Source organism: Camponotus floridanus, unplaced genomic scaffold (genome assembly GCF_003227725.1).
Source record: "Camponotus floridanus strain SB8 unplaced genomic scaffold, Cflo_v7.5 scaffold3, whole genome shotgun sequence".
In the NCBI taxonomy this organism is placed as follows: Eukaryota; Metazoa; Arthropoda; class Insecta; order Hymenoptera; family Formicidae; genus Camponotus; species Camponotus floridanus.
Window position 1 is genome coordinate 5,533,264 of NW_020229436.1, and position 22,739 is coordinate 5,556,002.

General features: G+C 26.7%; 2 protein-coding genes and 1 long non-coding RNA gene across 5 annotated transcripts in view; 1 reads left to right on the forward strand and 2 right to left on the reverse strand.

Moving 5' to 3' along the window:
* LOC105250327 overlaps nt 1-22,739 on the forward strand; it is a 224,586-nt gene that overhangs the window by 2,024 nt on the left and 199,823 nt on the right. The gene's annotated exons all lie outside the window — the stretch shown is intronic.
* On the reverse strand, nt 12,498-13,722 carry LOC105251762. The gene is made up of 4 exons (XR_889229.2): nt 13,674-13,722; nt 13,291-13,359; nt 12,900-13,015; nt 12,498-12,652 (listed from the first exon to the last, which is right to left on the reverse strand). It is a non-coding gene; the product is annotated as an uncharacterized LOC105251762 (long non-coding RNA).
* On the reverse strand, nt 14,587-19,025 carry LOC112638405 (ring-infected erythrocyte surface antigen-like). The gene is made up of 8 exons (XM_025410059.1): nt 18,900-19,025; nt 16,813-17,019; nt 16,558-16,638; nt 16,145-16,369; nt 15,618-15,785; nt 15,168-15,368; nt 14,899-15,005; nt 14,587-14,601 (listed from the first exon to the last, which is right to left on the reverse strand). Exons 2-8 carry the CDS (start codon nt 16,979-16,981, stop codon nt 14,587-14,589), a joined length of 966 nt encoding a protein of 321 aa, XP_025265844.1. The 5' UTR covers nt 16,982-17,019; nt 18,900-19,025.

Consider the following 22,739-nt stretch of genomic DNA (forward strand, 5'->3'; position numbering starts at 1 on the left):
CATGTTTAATTTAAATAATCAATTTAAATAATTAAATTATTGTCGTATTTAATTTAAATATTTCAATAAAAAAATAATTTATGGAAAATATAATAATTAAATAATTAAAAAGAATATAATAATAATTAAAAATAATAATAATTAAATAATTAAAAATAAAATAATTAAAAAAAGAATTAGTTGAAAATATTTAGTCAAATTTTACAATTTTTTTTCATATACTATATGTATATATAATATATTTTTTATTAGAATACGCGTGTTTTTTGTATATTATTTTGTATATTATTTGTTGCGAGCTTAAGTATTAGTTCTTTAACTTGGATTCTTTAGCATTATAACCTGAACAATGTATGTAAAATTGTATGCATTTCCGTTTTCACATAAAAGCCGACTGTTGATTTATGCAAGGTTAACTCGCGTTGAAACGAACACGTGCGTTTACGCTTATTGCATAACAATATCTAGTAGGTTGCTAAAAGGCGCGCGTTGCTTGGTCGTTTCTCGATTATGAATGAACTTGCGTACATCGGAAGTAGATTTAATTACGAGCGCATTAGATAGAATTTATCGCGCTGGCATTTTGCCGCAACATTTCTGCGAAATGGGCGACTCGCTTTGTAAAGTGAACGAGAATGGTGAATAGAGGAGCATTAATAAGTGAATAAAACGACTATTAAGGGCATACGATGCATCGTGCATTAATAAAATAATAGCAGTGGATAAATTAATAGATACGAGAGACGATCTTTCTCCTCTTTTCCCCTATATATCGCAATTAACTCTAAATATTGATAAATGTTTGAATGTAGTTTGTTTTCAGAGAATTCGATATGCTCTGTTAATGCACTTTAGTAGTTATATACGAATTTTGTTTGCTTCACATATATCAAATAGAACAATAAATCTGTCTAATAGGTACATTAATATCCATCGTTATGAAAGTAACTTTAACAGAGAGTATCTTTAATAGAATATAATTTCAAAATGTCTTAGATCAAGAGAAAGTTATATGCATTTGAGAAAAATTTTTTCTTCCTATTTAATATATTAATTAAACCTCCAATTATTTCTCGAGATTTAATTCATTAAATAAATCTCAAATTATATTATATATTTTATAAAAATTTTTTTTAAAGAGCAAAATCGCGAAATTTGAAGTAAATTAATATCCATTGTTATATGTATATAGAAAGTATCTTTAATAGAATATCTTAATAGAGTATCTTTAATAGAGTATCTTTAAAAGAATATAATTTTAAAAATGTCTTAGATCAAGAGAAAGTTACATGCATTTGAGAAAAATTTTTTCTCCCTATTTAATATATTAATTAAATAAAGTTAATTAAATAAAAGTAAATTAATATCCATCGTATATGTATATAAAAAATATTTTTAATAGAATATCTTAATAGAATATCTTTAATAGAATATAATTTTAAAAATGTCTTAGATCAAGAGAAAGTTACATGCATTTGAGAAAAGCTTTTTCTCTCTTTTTAATATATTAATTAAACCAATTATTTCTCGAGATTTAATTCATTAAATAAATCTCAAGTTACATTATATATTTAACAAGATTTTTTTTAAGAGAGCAAAATTGCGAAAATTTCAAGCTAATCGAATGATTAATTATTTTTCCGACTTAAAAAGCTTTATTTGTCAACTCGTGGATTCTCGTTATTAATAAATTTTTGATTAATTAAAGCGAATACTTTTTAGTAGAAGCGCTGCACTTTTTGCGTAGAAATAATATAATTGAATCTGAAAATTCATGACGAGGATCGCACGCGTTCGTTGATTCCCATTTTTCGGGACGCTTCGTGTATTAGTATAAGCCATCGTTATTCAACGATGGACTCGACGTAATGGCGTAGGTGATAAATTAGATGACTGTAATGCAAATTGCGCCAGGCGGTTTTCTATGAATGAACGCTCACGTCTTGCACGTTGAGCTTTAATTTACTCGCGAGCGAATTTACTTGCGAAAGATAAGGAGCGGAGGAGGGGAGGAGCGCATTATGACGATTGCATCTAGCGAAGGAGATGATGTGTGTGCCTGTGTGTATGTGGGAGGTCACAATATTTTCCCTACGTTATATGAATGTCCGTCGTTTATCGAACGACCTTTGTTATTGCAAAAGTCGACAATGGGCGCACATAGTGTACAATATATGAGCGCAGAGTTGCCATCCTTTTTCATTAGATCGTTATATATTTTGAAATATTTTATTGTATCTCGACCAAGTTTCGCCTCCATTTCATTTACAATGGAAGCGATGACAATTATATTTTGCGCTCATTTTTCAAGGCAAATAAATGTATGAAAACCTCTATTTTTCTTTTTTTTTTTGTTATTTTTAAAAAGATTTCCAACCATATGTTATCCCGAACAAACATGCTCTGCGTGAATCGTTAATAGTCCGCGAGTCTGGTGTGTAAATTCTGTCGGTTTCAAATGTAAATTCGTAGTTTATTCGTTTCCGCAAGTCGTACGATTCGTTGGGCTTTCGCTTTTATCGCGAAAAAACAAACGCGAGAAGACGGCCTCTTATCTCGCCGCTCGGAAGCTTGTGGCTTGTTCTCATAAGAATGAAAAACAACTTTGAAGTTTTTCATCAGCTGTGGAAGAGACGCCCGTCATTGATCATTTTATTCTAATTCCCGATTGCATGTTTCTCCTTCTATCGAGATTCCTAAAATTGTATAAAATTATTATTTATAATAAGTACTTCCCCCTCTATCAATTGCGATGATTTCTTTTATTTACCTTTACCTTTGAAACGATGAAAATCGCATTATGAATGTTTTGTCGCGAATTAAGACCGAATAATTTATTTGCCAATTTTAACGTTATTTCTCTCGATGAATTGCATTAATTATGAATTAGACACATTTTATCATAAAGCATGACGGAATTAATATTGGAATTAATTTTTATTATATATGTAGATATTTAGTTTTACTTATTTTAATTTTAATAATTCCTGGCTTTAATTATTTTAACGGAAAATTATGTCAATGTTTTATACGTGTTAATTTAAAAGTATTCATGTGATTAACGAGAAATTAAAACTGCTATTATAGACATTTATTTCTTATCGAGCTGTTATTTTTTGCGTTTACATTTTCTATCAACAGAAAATTTTCTCCTGTATTTTATCAATACCTGCATCGATTTAATTTCAGAAGTGATCCAATTTATATTGTGGTTTTTTGCGAACGAACCAAACATTCATGTCTCTGACATGACGTGAAGGGATTATGTTTGCTGCTACATTTCTGCTGGAAATTTCTAACGAAAATACATCTCTCTCGAAGGATTGAGAAAGGTACATATGCTATTCGTCACGTTATGGGGCTTTTATATACTCGAAAATATTTTTCTCGCTGTATTTATTTTTTAAAAATGTATATGAGATTTTTTTATCCTACCTAGATTTATATTTTTTTACGATAGAATACTATTTAATTATACTAGTATATTTTATTTATCTAATTAATATTTTTAAATTATATTTGTATGTTTTATTTAATTATATTTATATTTGTATTTTATTGAAATATTAAGAAAATATACTTTTGTTTATTTTTTCTTTCAAGAAGGATAAGAATCTAATACATATCAACGCGTGAAACATTTTTTTTAAATAGTGAAGAGTAACAAAATTAATTCAAAAGTTGTACATATCGAGAAATATTAAAATTTATGAAAAAATTTAATACATTATCTTTTTAAAAATGTCTGCCGTTTAATTTTAATTTATCAGTTTTAAAATCGAAATATTAGATTTAGCTGATACTACTTAACATATTACATATTTACATGATTCATACTCTTAAGTAACAATAAATATATTAGCATGAGCAATTTTCTTGCTTCTCGATGTCACGAAATAATCGAAGCGACTTGCATGTGAATAAGTCGTAAGAATGAAAACTTGGAGAACCTTTTCTAGTAACTTAATAATATAATTTAACGCCTTGTTGTTCATACTGAGAATTGTTTATTATAAAACAATGGGTACATAACGAGAAATATTAAAATTTATGAAAAAATTTAATATATTATCTTTTTAAAAAAAGTCTGCCGTTTAATTTTAATTTATCAGTTTTAAAATCGAAATATTGGATTTAGCTGGTACTACTTAGCATATTACATATTTACAAGATTCATACTCTTAAGTAACAATAAATATATTAGCACGAGCAATTTTCTTGCTTTTCGATGTCACGAAATAATCGACTTGCATGTGAATAAATCGTAAGAATCTTGGAGAACCTTTTCTGGTAACTTAATAGTATAATTTAACGCCTTGTTGTTCATACTGAGAATTGTTTATTATAAAACAATGCGTACATAACGAGAAATATTAAAATTTATGAAAAAATTTAATATATTATCTTTTTAAAAAAAGTCTGCCGTTTAATTTTAATTTATCAGTTTTAAAATCGAAATATTGGATTTAGCTGGTACTACTTAGCATATTACATATTTACAAGATTCATACTCTTAAGTAACAATAAATATATTAGCACGAGCAATTTTCTTGCTTCTCGATGTCACGAAATAATTGACTTGCATGTAAATAAATCGTAAGAATGAAAACTTGGAGAACCTTTTCTGGTAACTTAATAGTATAATTTAACGCATTGTTGTTCATACTGAGAATTGTTTATTATAAAACAATGGGTTATCGCGAATTCAAAGTGTAAATTTCGAGCTGTGGCTGCGATTTATCGCGAGTCCTCGATAAAATAATCCGTCCTCGCGGCTGGCGAGTTCGAACGAAAGCCGCGTTAGTCGGTCGCATCTGTCAATAATTATTATCACGGACACGCAGTGCGTACGTCGCGTTTCGCGTCCCAGACGGCCGCTGCATGCGCGTTATCCGAGAAAACACAAGGCGAGTGATATCAACGACCCGCAGATACGATGCGAGAGACAGGAGTCTTCTCGTAACTGGAGAGAAAGAGAAGGAAGGAGAGTGAAAGATAGGTGACGGAATGAAAGATTAGAGAGAGATAGCGATGGTTACGGCACTTTTCGGGAACTTGAGCGTAATTACAGTCTCACTCTAGGCTAATAAGGCTGCTAATTTTTATTTTATATCGTAAGATTACTTTTGATAAATTAATAAAAAAGAAATATAATAATTAGAAATAGATTAATAATAAAAAGTATATAAATATATTAATAATAAATTAATAATAAAAAGAAATATATTAATAAAAAACTTAATAAAAAAATAAAAAAGAAATATATCTTAAATCATGATTGTATATCAATCGATAAATTTACATTGATGGCTTTCAAAGACATGGTAAAAGCTAATAAAGTAAAATAAATTGAGAGGTATTATATGTATTTATTTTATTATATTTATTATATTTATATATTTATTGTATTTATTTATTATATATATTTATTTTATTTTATTTTATATATTTATTTTAGTGTATGTATATATATTTAATATTTCAATCAACAATTCAATTATTAATATGTTTTCACTATTTTCATGATCTTATTTCAAATTAATAATATTTGAATTTCCTAGCATTTCTTTAAGAAAAATCAAATAATTACTGATATATCTATGATCCAATCAAATATAAATTTATTAATTTCGAGTTTATTGATTCCAAATTTATGAATATTTTATTAAATTGAAATTTCCTCACTGTAAGAAAAATAAATACGTAGTACATTTCTTTTAACAACATTCAATAGAAAATATTGTTTTTGATAAATCTTTAGTGCCATGCACAATCGATAAATTGAATTAAGGTTTGGAAAAGCAAGTGGATAATAAAAATCTTCCTCTTGAGTTAATCTTAATAACACTTGTTTGGAAAACTTTAGTCTTTGCGAGAGAACGCATTACCCTTCTAGAGAGTTACGACGAGCTCTAAATTGATTCCGTCGATAAGAAAAAGAGGCTGTAGTCACGCGAACTATCTTCTCAATTGGCTTGATGTGTTCCAGTGGGCCACTCTTTTATTTAACTTTCATTCAAATCGCCTTGCATTTTTTCACTTCAAAAATCCCGATCGTGTATCATCGACTTCGAGTATCGAATGGAAATTATGCGACTCATGTTTTGTAATAATATCGAAAAATTGCATCATTTCGACTTCGAACATTATTTATAAAATATTATCTTAAGCTCAGATAGTTCTTTATATCAGAAATATTTCAAATGTGTAATTTAAAAGCCTACCTATGGATATATTTCAGTGGACTTAAGGATGTATTGGACGGGGACCGTCTGTCTCAAAAGTTAATCCAAAGTATCAAAAAATTAAAGTTGGGCAGAATACAAATTCTAATTGATGAAAAATTTTTTAAAAATCACGAAATCATACTTCAAAGTATTCTTTAATATAAATAGGTCTTACTTTCCAAGAAAATGCTTGCCACGTTTTATCATCAATATTGCGTCAAATCAATAATCACAGTTATTTTTTAATCATTTCAAAACGAGCAAGTAAATCGTTTTAAAACTTTGTGGGAACATTTTTACAAGTATGAAGAATATAATATTACAAAATGAAATTTTTATCATTGTTTTTTTATAGTTTGTGAATAATTTATTACCTGTCTCTTGCACGTTTACATAAGATCTTATGTTAAAATCGCAAAATTAAAAAATTAATAACTTTTAAAGGAATAAGTAAAAAAATTTGAAATAATTCATGACGATTTAGAATGTTATTAAGAATGTTAAATTAAAAATTCACGGCGATCTCATTGATTGTAATATATCTCCAATACATCCTTAAGTGAAGCTGTAGCGAAATGCGACTTCGCAGTTTCATAAATTCGTCGCAAAATTGAATTGCAAGATAACAAGAGCTTCGTAGCGCGACACTTATTCGCAGTTATTTCATAAAGTTTATTTTAGCAATTTAATGCGATTCGTATAAGCGACAGCATCGAGAAATAACGATAGTAGCCGTGTAATCTCGGTGGAAAATATGTCTTTACGATTGTAATCGTTGGAGATTCTCTCGTTAACCAGGATGACAATTAAACGTTCCATTATTTGCGCATACCTATTAGCATAAATGGCAATTATGTAATTATCAACAATGATAAAGATACGCGATATATGAAATGCTTCGGAGCCGACAATTCATATGTGCGATAAGATCTCGAGCCACGCGTTTCTCGAACCAGCAACAGAATTTCGAACTGGTTTTCTGCATTAAATTTGCACTTTTGTTTGTTAATTTTCTGCAAAGCATTCGATCAATATATATAGGATGAACGAGACTTTATTTCAATATTGATTAATCATCGAGCGTGTGAAATTTATTTTTTACGATGTCATGAATTTTGTCGACAATACTGAATATAAAATCGATCGAATCATCATTTCTTAGGATATGATATAGCAGTTTAACTTTTTATAGTTATTATGAAATAAGTGACACTGCTTCGTTGTCAATTTTAATAAATAAAATCGCCATTTTTATCTCTAAATTTGATAAAATCACATTAATATAATTAATATTATTTTTTTATACATATTAAAAATTCTTTGATAAGTTAAAGTTTTATAATAGAAGAAATTAGATTTTTATTCACAGAGTTTTATTCGCAGTTCTTGGTTTTAAATTAATTTTTATAGTTTATATTTTTTTTATATATTTATTATATATTTATATATTTATTATATATTTATTATACATTTATATATTTATTATATATTTATTATATATTTATTATATATTTATTATATATTTCTTTGATTTATGAGAAAGCAGGAAGTTTAAGTTTAACAAGAGAGGTAGGAAAAAATCAAAGTCCACTGTTGATTATGTCGATTCGATCCGATCCTGGAGATGACTCCGTTTACTTAATGGCGCTAGTACTTTTATAGTTAAGACTGTGTGCATTGTATGCATGTGAATTACGAAAGCTACTTTGAAAGTCTATTTCGCATATGCAAATATTTGCGGAAATTGATTTCCGCGATCGTGCCATTTCGAACTCCACTCGTAATCACGAACGTTATGACGAGTCTTGTATACGCGCGGTCGGAAACTCCTCTTCTATTATCTTATTGTATGGAAGGTAGCTAAATATTTGCCGGCTCCGACACCCGTAAATGTTCCTCGTTGCAATCACTTAGCTTGCTGAATGCTTTGTGCATGTTCATCATAATTGACCGTGCTTTCAAGCCGTTTGTTGCATTTATAGCATCTCCAACCTCGGTTTAATCGTTGTGTTCTGCGTCGTTCATCTTTGTTACTACCTAGGAAATAATATTTTCAAATTTGTATCACACATTAGAAAGCATATTTGTACAGTAAGTTTTATGATATTGTATACACAATTTAGAAATGAGATTTAAATGAAAAGATCTAAGAGAAAAAGGGAAAGAAGAGAAAAGGATGGAAATTGTTAATTATATAAATTTTATCATTTTACGAAATTAAATATTAATATTAAAACATTGTATATACATCTGATTATTATTTCTTATGCGAATCTTTTTGCAAAAATATATTTTATTACTTTTTATTTCTGAGGGGGTAGGTTACTTATCTGTTTCTTTCTCCATTATTTTTTTTAACATATGTATTATCATTTTCCATTCTATTTAAATTCTTTTCTTCTCTGTGCGATTAGAAACAATAGGAGTTTATATGATTACAAGCAGCTCTGAATCAAGATAATGAATTTCTTTCCAAAGTTGGATGTCAGATCTTTTTCTTCAAATATATCTGTAAGCAAAATTATTATTATTAGCAAAGTACTGTAACATTTTCCTTCGAGAATTTAATTTATTATAAAAGAATGAAATGCATTTATAAAAGTTGATAAAAATCTAGATCTCCAGTTATGTACGTATATATGTTAAAATTTTCTAATATGTGAGTGATACTTACGTTTTTCTGAAATGATATTTTTTTTTTAATATAAAATGGTTAATCTTATTTCTCTACCTCTTATATTCTGCTGGAAACTTAATATTATAATATCATACATTACAATATTGTATACGTGCGAGAATAACTGCTTTAGAAGTACGTTTGGAAGATTTGATACTTTAATATTCATAGTAAAATTATTAATCTTATGATAATTAATGATATACATAAAATAAATGACAATTAATGATACATATAAAATATATGATTTTGATTACGTAATATTATAATAATAATAAAAAATATTGCTATTTGCATCTCGCAGAATTTATTTTCGAAATATCTGCAAATTAGCACTTGTTGTATAAATGCATAATTGTAATGTATGTTACACAAATATGTTACATGAATATTATATGCAATAGAATGTGCGATATATGAACTATGTCGTATGTTTTACGATAAATCTCATCGATCGCGAGAAACGAATCTCTCTTTTGCCTCGACGAATAATTTTTGGTTAATGGACATCGTCAATGACGAATAGTAATCCGTGGTCTGCGGCGCAAAACGATTTGGACGGATTTCAGAAATGTGTTTGCCGGAGACGCGCCGGTTTTATCGTTTCCGATGGCTTTTTTCACGCTTGATCCACATAAGCGGTCCTTAATCGACCTTGCATTGGCCGTCTCTGTTTACAAAGAGAAATGAAAAGAGCTTTCGCGTGACAGATTCTTATTTCTCCTTTCCTTTTTTACATACTTTTCTTTTTTTTTTTTATATCGAGATTCTGAACAAAGCACGATAGACAACTGCCGAAATTTCACGCACCAATTTGATGCCACCATAAATGTGATGATGTCACTTATTCAAATCTTTTTCTTTTTAATTTTATATATGATTTTTTTTTTTGTAAAATTCGCATTATTAAGAATTTTTTCCACGACATGTTGTGTTTGACAGTATTTGAGAATTATTTACACAATAAAGTAACTCTCTTATTGAATATATTTGCAATATTTTAAGAATTTAATATTTTTTAATCTTTTAAGAATATTATATTTTTATATATTTTTTTGTAAAATTCATTTTTATTTTCTTAACGAAATTTTAAATGCCTTCTAAAATTTATAAATCTAGAATATATAAAATAATATAAATGTAGAAATATTATATGTTATTAAATATATATTTTTCTTACCTTTTTAGAGCTTATTTCTCCGTGTATCGTGTTAAAATAAATTGCTTTTATTACTTGTCATTTGTAACTTCCCACTTCTAACTGCCAGCACAACTGCCGTTCGCCAGGTTCCACGTTACAGAGTCAAATAAACACAAGGAAATATTGAACTCGTATGGTTACATGTTCGTGATAGCCTTTAACTTTCATGTGTTCTTTCTGTAGAATTTAGAGAATGTGCTGCGCGCGCGATACAAATCATTGTATTTAAAATATGAATATTTAAATTAAACTAAGAATTTGAATTATTGAAATTCTCGACATTTATCTTCGAGCACGAAATTTATTTCTTCAATATTTTGACGTTATGACTTTTATCAACAGTGTAAAAGATCACATGAAAATTAGAATCGAGTAGTCAGAGTAGTTATAGGAATAGCGAAATTATTTGCAAAAGATTGATAGCTATCATTTTTTTTAATAATCGCTTTATTATTTTAATGTTATCGAGACATTTAATATTGAAAAAAAATATCTTAGTATATTATTTATCGAATTCTAAATTTGATAGAAATATTTTTACATTCTCTTTTAATCTACATTATTTCTTCCTTTTTTTTAAATTATTATTATATTATTTTACTATTAATAAATAAGGATAAAAAGAATTATTACAAATTACAATATTTTTCAGAAATATATAATCTAGTTTTTTACAGTCGTGCGGATGATTATTTCTCTCATAATATATCAATATATATTCTTATAATTTGACTTATAATTGGAATTATTGTCATCACAAATAGCTATAAATATTAATTTTATTGATGATTTATTTTTTTATTAAAAGTGAATTGTCATATTCAAAAAGATTTTATACCATTTGAAATTAATTATATGTACAATTGTTTTTGAGATATAAAAGTGATTACTTTTGTATATCACAACTAGACATAAGGCTTACATAATGAAATGCGATATAAGGGCAGCTATATCTATCTAATTGGGTAGATTTCGATACGCCATATCGTTTGATAAGACATCATAGTAAAAACATATATTCTAAGTAAAAATAAAAACATCAAGTATACATATAATGCATAACAAATAAAAATAAAAAAATTCAGACAAACTGAATTTTCGTTTGTACATTTATAAAAAAAAGCTTGGGGAGTTAATTTCACATTCAAGGAAATTCAAATTTTGCCAAAATCTTTTCCTAATAGATTTAATCTATAAATTTTTGTTTGCACATTTACATATAGTTTGAATTTTAGTTTAAAATATATTTCTTTCTATTTTACTTTTTCTTTCTCGTTGCTTCGTGAATTCGAATATATCATGCATAGAATTGTGACAATAATATAGTATGCCTATTGAATTTATTAAATATATAAAGCTATATTTTTATAAAGCTTATTGTTTCTGTAGCAAAATAAGCGAGATATACGATATGCATATAAATTTATCATAAAAATAAAAAAAATGGATTTTAGAATTCCATAAGAATGGATTTTAAAAATTATTATTTCTAAGAATATGTGCGCATATATATTAATTTATAAAGATTATTTTCGAATCAATTGCGATATATTTAAATAAATTTTTCATTTTTTTTTATTCTAAAAGTATTTTTTTTTCTTAAATTGATATTGCGTGGTCTCTTAGATTGCTAAAAATATTTCCAAAATGGTGTATTAACAAAAAAAGCCAAAAGTTATTATTAGACACAGCTTTTATTGGAGATAAGAACTAAGCAGAAAGATTACAAAGTAATAAAAAATAATTGTAAAATAACATAATAATACAATAATACACATTAATAAAATTGATGACGAAAATATTATAATTAATTGATAGATGATAAATATAAAATTAAATCAGTTCAAAAATTTTATAATAATACGAATTCCTTTCTATCTGTCGCATAACCTTACCATACAGTTCACAAAATATTTCTAAATTTTTTTATGTGAACACGATGTAATTTGAATCTCTAAAGTAGAAATATCTATAATATTAGTTGGCAAAAATAATAGGAACAATTTTTTTTTAAATATTATATATAAAATAATTTTTTAAGAATTTTAATGTAAACCAGCGAAATTAATCATTGTAATGATCTTTCCTCGTATTAAAGTAATGCGTAATTACATTTAAGTTCAATATAACAAATATCATTTTTCTTTACATCGTGTATCACATTTATTATACTAATTGCATAGATATATTTATAATATAACATTTTAATGACAAAATCGGAGATCTCTCTTTTATATTGACGAACTCAAAACTTTTTAAAGGAAATTATTGATTATAACAATATTAGATAAACGAGACTAAATTAAATGAATGAAGAAACGAAACTAAACGAATCCAAATAAAAAATCAAATATTTTCTCTATTATAAGCAATGTAAATCGAATTTACACATCGTGTATAAATAAAGGATTAATTCATCAAACTTTAAGCAAGGTGTTTAGGATGGCATCATTTTAGATGTATACTGTACTCTGGTTCCAATTCTATTAGCTTGACATATCCTACAATTAAATCTTGCGGTACACTTCTGAATTTCCTTAAACAGTCCTGCAAAAAATAATTTTTTAAAATTAATGCCCTTACAAGTATAATATCTTTTATGATATTAGTACACTTTAAAAATAAAATTTAAATATAAAAATTTCAAGCTAAATCGAAGAAAGAAACAGTAATCTATAAATGTTATTTTAACGAAACATATATGCTTAATATTATTTTAACTGCTAATGAATTTCAATAATATAACGTTGTATATTTCGCTCTTTTGTACTAGACCTTTTTCTGTAAAACATACATCTTTTCACTTATTCATATTGCGTTGTATGATCTCATCATTCATCTTCTTTCTTATAAATTCTACATTTTCAACCTTCTCTATTATTGACGCTTCGTTTGCATTCATTTTTCCAGCTGAATTAAAAAAAAGAGAGAAATTGAGAATATTAATCAAAAATTTATTCTAACAAAAAATATATTTAATATTATTTTTAATGATAATTAATGTAATTTTGAAGGAAGAGTGCAAGTTAGAAATAAAATAAAATATATCTTGATGAAATATATGCACATATAATTTTATTAGTGTTATTTTTAGTGCACGAATATTTTTTCCATAATGTTGAATGTATGTACATTTTATTCTTTTATACCTGTTAGTTGCAATAACATAAATTTATCCTACTTACTCGTTGAACCTTCTTTTTCGATATTTTCTCGTTCAGACTCGAGGGAAGCAGAAAGCTTAGAATAGCAATCTGTAACATTTATTTTGATATACATATACACATGCACACAAATTTAATGTTATTTTTAATGCAAACGTTTAATGCAAAGATTAATTTTATAATGTTGTATATATACAGGTCGTTTTTTCGTACTAGTTTTTTTCTAAATAAATAGATAAATAAATAAATTGAAAGGAATTAGGCTCTATATATATTAAACAACACGACAAGAAAACTAGCGATTAAGAGCCACAGCGGATGGTAATGCCTAAAAATTCTTTAATTGTACGCGAAAATTTAAACGAGAACGAGGCATATACATATATTTTAAGTGGTGCATTTACCAAGATATTCTTTTATTTTTTTATCCGCTTTTGTGTTCTTTTTATCTTTTGTATCTGTAATTATTATCTCCAATAATGTATTGTATGTTTTTATAATTTCATTAAGTATCTTCATCTTTTTATTTATTTCGATATTTTCATTCATATTTTCTATTTCTTTGGCTTCTATATTTTTTTTCTCCTCTTTGCATGCTGTTGTAATTTCCTTGGCTAAATCGGAAGAAAAAAACAATTATCAATCAAATTTATTTTAAACAAAACACATGTACACATAACGTTATTTTTAATCCAAACATATATATATTAATTCTATGATATTACATGCACATTTCGCTGTTCTATAGCTGGAACTGTTCAAAAAAATATATTTTTATTATTTACCTTTGAAGTCTTTGTGTGTCGTCGCTTCCTGTTTGCTTATATTTTCTAAAATTGACATTATTTTGTTCAGTTTTTCAGTCATTTGTTCAATTTTTTTATCCTGTTCTTCGATTTTCTTGTTCTTTTTTTCAAATATTTCTTTTATTTTCTTGTCAATATTTGTATTTTCACTTGTCTTTATTGTTTCTCTGGTTGTTTCTATATTTTGTTCAATTGGATCGAAAAGAGCTAGAAATGAAAAATAGTTCATAAAATTTATTTTTACAAAACGCATTAAAAATATATTTAAAAATATATTTTTATTATTTACCTTTGAAGTCTTTATCGCATTTGTGTGTCGTCGTTACTTGTTTGTTTATAAGATTCTCTAAAATTGATATTATAATGTTCTGTTTTTCACTGAGCTTTTCTATTTTTTTGTTCTGTTTTTCACTGATTTCTTCTATTTTTTTATTCTCTTTTTCACTGATTTCTTTTATTTCTTTGTCGATGTTCATATTTGTACTTGTCTGTATTGTTTGTTTGGTTGCTTCTATATTTTTTCCAACTGAATTGAAAAAAGCGAAAAATAAAAATAGTATTTTATTCAGTGACTCGAAGTAGGAATTCGCACAATTAGAAACGTTATCTATAATATTTATTTTGATAAACAATACACACCTATTTAATATATTATTTTAAATGCAACGAATATTAATTTTATAATGTATGTACATTTCGGTCTTCTATCGTTCGTCTAAATCTTTCTCTGCAGAAACATATATTTTTTGTACTTACTTTGGCGTTTCTCATATTCTTTGTTCTTTTTATCTTCTTTAATTATCTTCTTTAATTTTTTGTTCACTTTTGTAATTTTATTCTCTATCTTTTCGATTCTTTTATTGATATTTTCTATTTCTTTGGCCGCTATATTATTTTCCTCCTCTTTGTCTGCTGTTGTAATTTCCCCGGCTGAATCGGAAAAAAAGAATAATCGTCTATCAGATTTATTTTAAACAAAACATATGTACACATAACGTTATTTTTAATACAAACAAATATTAATTCTATGATATTGTGTGCACATTTCGCTCTTTTATCTGGATCTGTTCAAAAAATATTTTTATTACTTACCTTTGAAGTCTTTATCGCATTTGTGTGTCGTCGCTTCTTGTTTGCTCATATTCTCTAAAATTGATATTATTTTGTCCTGTTTTTCAGTGATTCCTTCTATTTTTTTGTTCTGTTTTTCACTGATTTCTTCTATTTTTTTATCAACATTTGTATTTTCACTTCTCTTTTCTGTTTCTTTAGTTGCTTCTATATTTTTACCAACTGAATTGAAAAAAGCGAGAAATAAAAAATAGTTTATAAAATTTATCAAATTTATTTTACTTTAGTGACTCGAAATAGGAATTCCCACAATTAGAAACGTTATCTATAACAGTTATTTTGATAAAATAAATACACACTTATTTTATTTACTTATTATTTTAAATGCAACAAATATTAATTCTATAATGTTGCATGCACAGATCGCTCTATACCTGGATTTGTCCAAAAAGATATATTTTTATTACTTACCTTTAAAGTCTTTTTCGTATTTGTGTGTCGTCGTTTCTTGTTTGCTCATATTCTCTAAAATTGATATTATTTTGTCCTGTTTTTCACAGATTTCTTCTATTTTTTTGTCAACATTTGTATTTTCACTTCTCTTTTCTGTTTCTTTAGTTGCTTCTATATTTTTTCCAACTGAATTGAAAAAACCGAGAAATGAAAAATAATTTATAAAATTTACTTTAATAAAACGCGAATATACACATACTTAACATTATTTTTAATGCTAACAAATGTTATTTCCATAACATTGTATGTACATTTCGCTCTTTTATATATTACCTAGATCTTTCTGTGCAAAAACTGGTAATACTAAATTGAAGTGGGAGTTTATTGAAAAATATAAGCTGTACAATTTCTTTTGATAAAATTCATACATACATATTTAATGTATTTTTTATGCAAACGAATATTAATTCTATAATGTTGTATGTGTATTTCACTTTTCTCTATACATGGATCTTTCATTGCAGAAATATATTTCGTTTACTTACCTTGGTAATTCTCATATACGTCGTCCTCTTCATCTTCTTCGTACTTTTTATTTTCCATATCTTTACTCATCTCGTTTATTTTTTTGTCCGCTTTTGTCTTTTTACTCACTTTCCTTACTTTTTTGATCACTTCTGTATTTGTTGTCATCTTTTCTGTTTCTTGAGCCGCTTCTACATTTTCTTTTACTTTCTTCATTCGTTTGACTGCTTTCACATTTTTCTCGGCTGAATAGAAAGAGGGGAAATTGAGAAAAAATATTTATAAAATTTACTTTTACAAAACACTTATACATATACTTAACGTTATTTTCATTGCTAATGAATGTCAATTTCACAATATGTACATTTCGCAATTTTATATATTTTATAGATCACATATTTTTTTATGCAAAAGCATATATTTTTTCACTTACTTTTCTCTTTTCCATTTTCCTTGTCCGATTCAACATTTTCTGGTGCAAGCACGAAATTCCAACAATATCCAGAAATGTTAACTGTAAAATTTATTTTGATGAGACACATACTTAATGCTATCTTTGATGGAAACAGATATTAATTCCATAATGTTGTAAGTAATGTTGTTTCGTCGTTTTATACTTGTGTGTGTGCTTGTGTGTGTATATGTATGTATGGATCTAGCTTTGTAAAAATATTTTCTTTTTACTTACCATCGTACTCGTCTTCATCTGTATCTTCATTCATCTTCGCTATTTGTTTCCTCTTTATATTTTCGCTCATTTTCTCAATCTTTTTGTCCGCTTCTGTATTTTTATTTATCACTTTTGTTTTTTTGTTCGCTTCTGTATTCTTATTCATCGCTTTTATATTTTCTTTCATCTTCTCTATTTCTTGGCCCTCTTATATATTTTCTCCTACTAAATCAAAGAAAGAGAGAAATTAAGAACAATTATCTATAAAATTTATCTTGACAAATCACATGTACACGTACTTAATATTATTTTTAATATTATTTTTTGAAATATTGCCGTAATATTATACGTACAGTTTGTTCTTTTATATTTAAATTTTTGTTTTTAAAAATATATATTTATTTTATTTACTTTTGTCTTCTTTATTTTTTTTGCCCGCTTCTATATTTTCGCTTATCCTTTCTATTTCTCTTTCTACTTCTATATTTTCACTCGTCTTGTCTATATTTTTTTATCCGTTTGTGTATTTTTACTCATCGTGTCTATTTTCTTTAATTGTATATTTTTATTTCTTGTTAATTATTTTAATTAAAATTTTTTGGTTAAAACATGATTCTATAAATAGAAGCAAAATTACATAATTATTGACAAACCGTTCCAAATTATACATTAACTTATTTATGATGAACGCAAGTGACTGAGTCTTTTCGGTATGTATAGCTTTTATAAATGAAAAATTGTATATATAATCAAGTGATATATTAACATTTTCTTTTGATGGAAAGTTTAATTTACCGAAAGTATTTTCATTTTCTAAAATTACATTTGATTAGAATTTAATTTATTGAAAGTAATCTTGTTGATGTATGATTATCTTTTGAAATGCGAGTGATATTTGGAGTTTAAAAGATAAAGGAGAGCTATAATTTTATATTATTTTCACTTAAAACCTCACGCGTAATCACATTCATGTTTATATTGTCTTCTATTATTTCGTTGATTAATTAAAAATTTTTCTTTATGTGTTATATACTTTATAAAATTTGATAAACTTCCAGCTTTGTTTAACCTCATTTAAATATAAAATTTGAGATTAAATATTAAACTTCTAGCTTTGTTTAACCTTATTTAAAAGAAACTCGAAACACTTAAAATTGCATATCATAATAAATATCTCGGTAATATTCTGATAATAAAATCCCGTGTGTATATAATTCCCTAAAAAACTAAGAGCACCTAACTTATTTTTTACTTAATTTCGATATTTAAAAAAAATATAAATAGCAACTTTTTTATATAAATATAAATATATATAATTATATAAGTTACTAATATGAATAATTTTTTTATATAAGCATAATACTTAAATTGGAATAATAATTTCGATTCTTTCTTCTTCATTTATGTATATCTCTTAATTCATATAATGCGTATGTAAGATATACTCACATAATACATGCACTTTTATGAATAACTCGGTTTGTCGAAAAATAGTAAGAATTGTATATAAATATATTCTTTAAATAGTATATAAGCATTATATATTTTTTAATTTTTATTAATTAAACAATATATATATTTCATAAATATTTTCCACATATAATTCTTGTTATTTTTTTAATAAACTAAGTTATTTGTAAAGATATGTATTTTATATGAATTATCTGTCTCTTATATACGTAACAGTGATAACAACATGGGCTACCCATTAAACACAAAGCAATACAATAATATAACGTTAATGTTATAATTTCTCATTCAACAATATGTAATTATTGCATATTACATTGCAATTACATTGCTCAATGGAAAATTATAATATTAATGCACAGTCTCCTATATACACCGTTAATATCGATATCGATAATAACGTTAAATATATAAATCACTTTAATCATTAAAATCATTAAAATCATTAAAATCATTAAAATCATTAAAATTATTAAAATCATTAAAATCATTAAAATGGGGCGTCATAAATAGGCCACCATAACGCCACGTGGTAACATCGCTGGGCTAGTATAATGTATAAAAATCTATGCATTAATGTTATATTATTTTTGCTATATGTTTATCAATTAATTTTCTTATAGTATTATACGAACCGTCACACAGGAACGATCACAGAGAGTTACACTGTTACTTTATGTTTTAAGACTAAAGCGTGCGTGCTTTAAAAAAATTTCGTCAGAAATGTGCCGGGCACACTACTCGAGTACTGTTAGCGCGATCTTTCGTCAAATACTCAACTAAGAATACTACTATTACATTTGCACCACATTTATATGTGTCGTATAGGAGTATATATGTAGTGCGCACTAGGGATGTTAAATATCGATACAATTTGCTTGTCGATCCTATCGATAGTTCTGAGGAGCTTTCTCGATTCCATCAACAAATATCGATAGTTTTAACAATTGTTTATGTTTATTTTTTTTAAGCTTTAGATTCTCTAGATTGCAAATAATTTTATAATTAAACAAAAACAAGTTATAAGTATTATAAACAGGCTCCAAGAAGACTATAAGCATTATAAAGACAAATTATAATTACCGTCAAAGACCGCGTTCAGAAATCCTACCAGTGGGGTATAGTGATATTTAACCTACCCAACGGGGTCGAGGAATTTACTCCTTTTGTCCTGATTGATCGATTTGATGTTACTTTACCTTGCGAGTAAGATTTCTGAACGTAGTGATGAATTTTATATTATTATTATGGAAGATATTTATTATAAACCTGGGGCCCGATTTTTATCCATATGAAAACTATCGATAGTTATGGATAGATTATTTTCCTTGTCGATAACTATCGATTGTTAGTGCTTGTCGATAGTTAAAAAATAATAAAAAAAAAAATCGATAAACTTTGCATCCCTGGTGCGCACAACACTACTTTGTGCATGTGCTTTTTTAGAGATGGGGAAATATTATTCTATCCCGTTTCGACCAGATAGTTTTTGCTCCGTGTCTGAATAGAATGGGGATGGGATAAAGATTACCTGCTATGATGGGACTCGAAACTCGGACCTTCCGGTGGTATCGCACGCGTTCGCTGATTCATTTTGCGGGATGTTTCGTGTGTTAGTACATAAGCCATCATTATTCATTGATAGACTCGACATAATAGTGTAGGTGATAAATTAGATGGCTGTAATGCAAATTGCGCCAGGCGATTTTCCATGAATGAACGCGCACGTATTGCACGTTGAGCTTTAATTTACTCGCGAGCGAACTTACTTGCGAAAGATAAGGAGAAGGGGAGGGGAAGGATGTATTATGACAATTGCATCTAGCGAAGGAAATGATGTGTGTGTATGTGTGTATGTGAGAGGTCACAATATTTTCCCTACGTTATATGGATGTTCGTCGTTTATCGAACGACCTTTGTTATTGCAAAAGTCGACAATGGGCGCTTATAATGTATAATATATGAGCGCAGAGTTGCCATCTTTTTTCATTAGATTGTTATATATTTATTGAAATATTTTATTGTATCTTGACCAAATTTCGCCTCAATTTAATTTATAGTGGAAGCGATGACAATTATGTTTTGCACTAATTTTTCAAGGAATATATAAATAAATTAATTAAAACCTCTATTTTTCTTTTTTTTTTGTTATTTTTGAAAAGATTTCCAACCATATGTTATCCTGAACAAACATGATATGCGTGAATCGTTAATGGCGAGTCTGGAGTATAAATTCTGTCGGTTTTAAGTATAAATTCGTAGCTTATTCGTTTCCGCGATACGTCGGGCTTTCAAATTATTTTGCAATTAATTTCATATTTTTAACAGTTGCACACGTTAAACTAATTAAGTTAATTGTATAGGATTAACAAAAAAAAGGAGGGAGTTTCTGTTTATTACTTAAGGAGTCGAGTTAGGGTAGAATAAAATGATAAATATATCATGTATAGAGTTATGATAACAATATAGCATGCCTATTAAATTTATTAAGCTGTATTTTTATAAGGCTTTATTGTATCTATTGCAAAATAAGCGAGATACATACAACGATACATAAATTTATCATAAAAATCAAACTTTACAAGAATGGATTTTAAAAATTATTTCCAAACATTAATTGTTCGCGAAAAAATTTTTTTAAGACGTGCACAAGGCATTTATACATATATTTTATTTGGTGTATATGCCAAGTTATAGATTCTCTTGGTTTGAGACTTCTATAACACTCTCTTTACTCTCCTGAAGAGATGTAGACAGGAAAAATATCGGGGCGAAATCGCTGAATCGGGAATCGAACCCGAATCTTTCACTTGCCGGGCGACTGCTCTTATCACTGAGCTATTCAGTCCGACACTTCTCCTGTCCGTTTTTATTAATCTATGGAAATAATGAGAACACGATCTTTTTAGCTCCGCGTGTAGTTCTAAATAAATTTATAAAGAATACGGCTCTATGTATTTAACAACATGATAATTATGAAACGAGCGATAAGAGCCTAAAAACGCGGATGGTAATGCGGATGGTAATTTTTTTTTCCAAACATTAATTGTTCGCGAAAAAATTTTTTATAAATTCTGCCGTATTCTTAATATTTTCCCTACATTATATGGATGTCCATCGTTTATCGAACGACATTTGTTATTGCAAAAGTCGACAATGGGTGTTCATAGTGTACAATATATGCGCAGAGTTGCCATCTTTTTTCATTAGATCACTATATATTTATTGAAATATTTTATTGTATCTCGACCAAGTTTTGCCTCAATTTAATTTATAGTGGAAGCGATGACAATTATATTTTGCACTAATTTTTCAGGGAATATATAAATAAATGTATTAAAACTTCTATTTTTCTGTTTTTTGTTATTTTTGAAAAGATTTCCAACTATATGTTATCTCGAACAAACATGCTATGCGTGAATCGTTAATAGCGAGTTTGGAGTGTAAATTGTGTCGGTTTTAAGTATAAATTTGTAGCTTATTCGTTTCCGCAAGTCGTGCGATTCGTTGGGTTTTCGAATTATTTTCTAATTAATTTTATATTTTCAAGAGTTGCACACGTTAAGCTAATTAAATTAATTAATTAAATATGTTTAGGATTAACAAAAAATCAAACTTTACAAGAATGGATTTTAAAAATTATTATTTCCAAGAATATGTGCGTATGTATATTAATTTATAAAGATTGTTTTCGAATCAGCTAACTGCGATATATTTAAATGAATTTTTTATTTTTTTTATTATAAAGTATTTTTTTTTCTTTAATTGATATTGCGTTTCTTAAATCACTAAAAATATTCACAAAATCGTATTAAGAAGAAAAACTAAGTTACGTTTAAATATAGTTTTTATTGGAGGTTAAAGCTAAGCAGAAAGATTACAAAATAATAAAAAATTATAAGTAACATAATAATACAATAATCAGTACACATTAATGATTGAAATTGATGACGAAAATATTATAATTAATTGATAAATGATAAAAAATATAGAATTAAATCACTTCAAGAGTTTTATAATAATACGAATTTTTTTCTATCTATCGCATAACCTTACTATATAGTATACAAAATATTTCTAAATTTTTTTGTGAACACGATGTAAATTTGAATCTTTAAATTAGAATATTAGAATATTATAATATTAATTGGCAAAAATAATAGTAAATAATTTTTTTTAATATTATATATATAAAATAATTTTTTAAGAATTTTGAAACAAGTGAAATTAATCGTTATAATGATTTTTCTTCGTATTAAAGTAATGCGTAATTACATTTAAGTACAACATAAGAAATATCGGTTTTTCTTTACATCGGGTATCACATTTATTATACCAATTGCATAGATATATTTATAAATTTATACTAATTGCATAGATATATTTATAAATGTATACTAATTGCATAGATATTTATAAATTTATAAATTTATACTAATTGCATAGATTTATAAATTTACTAATTGGTAATAGAT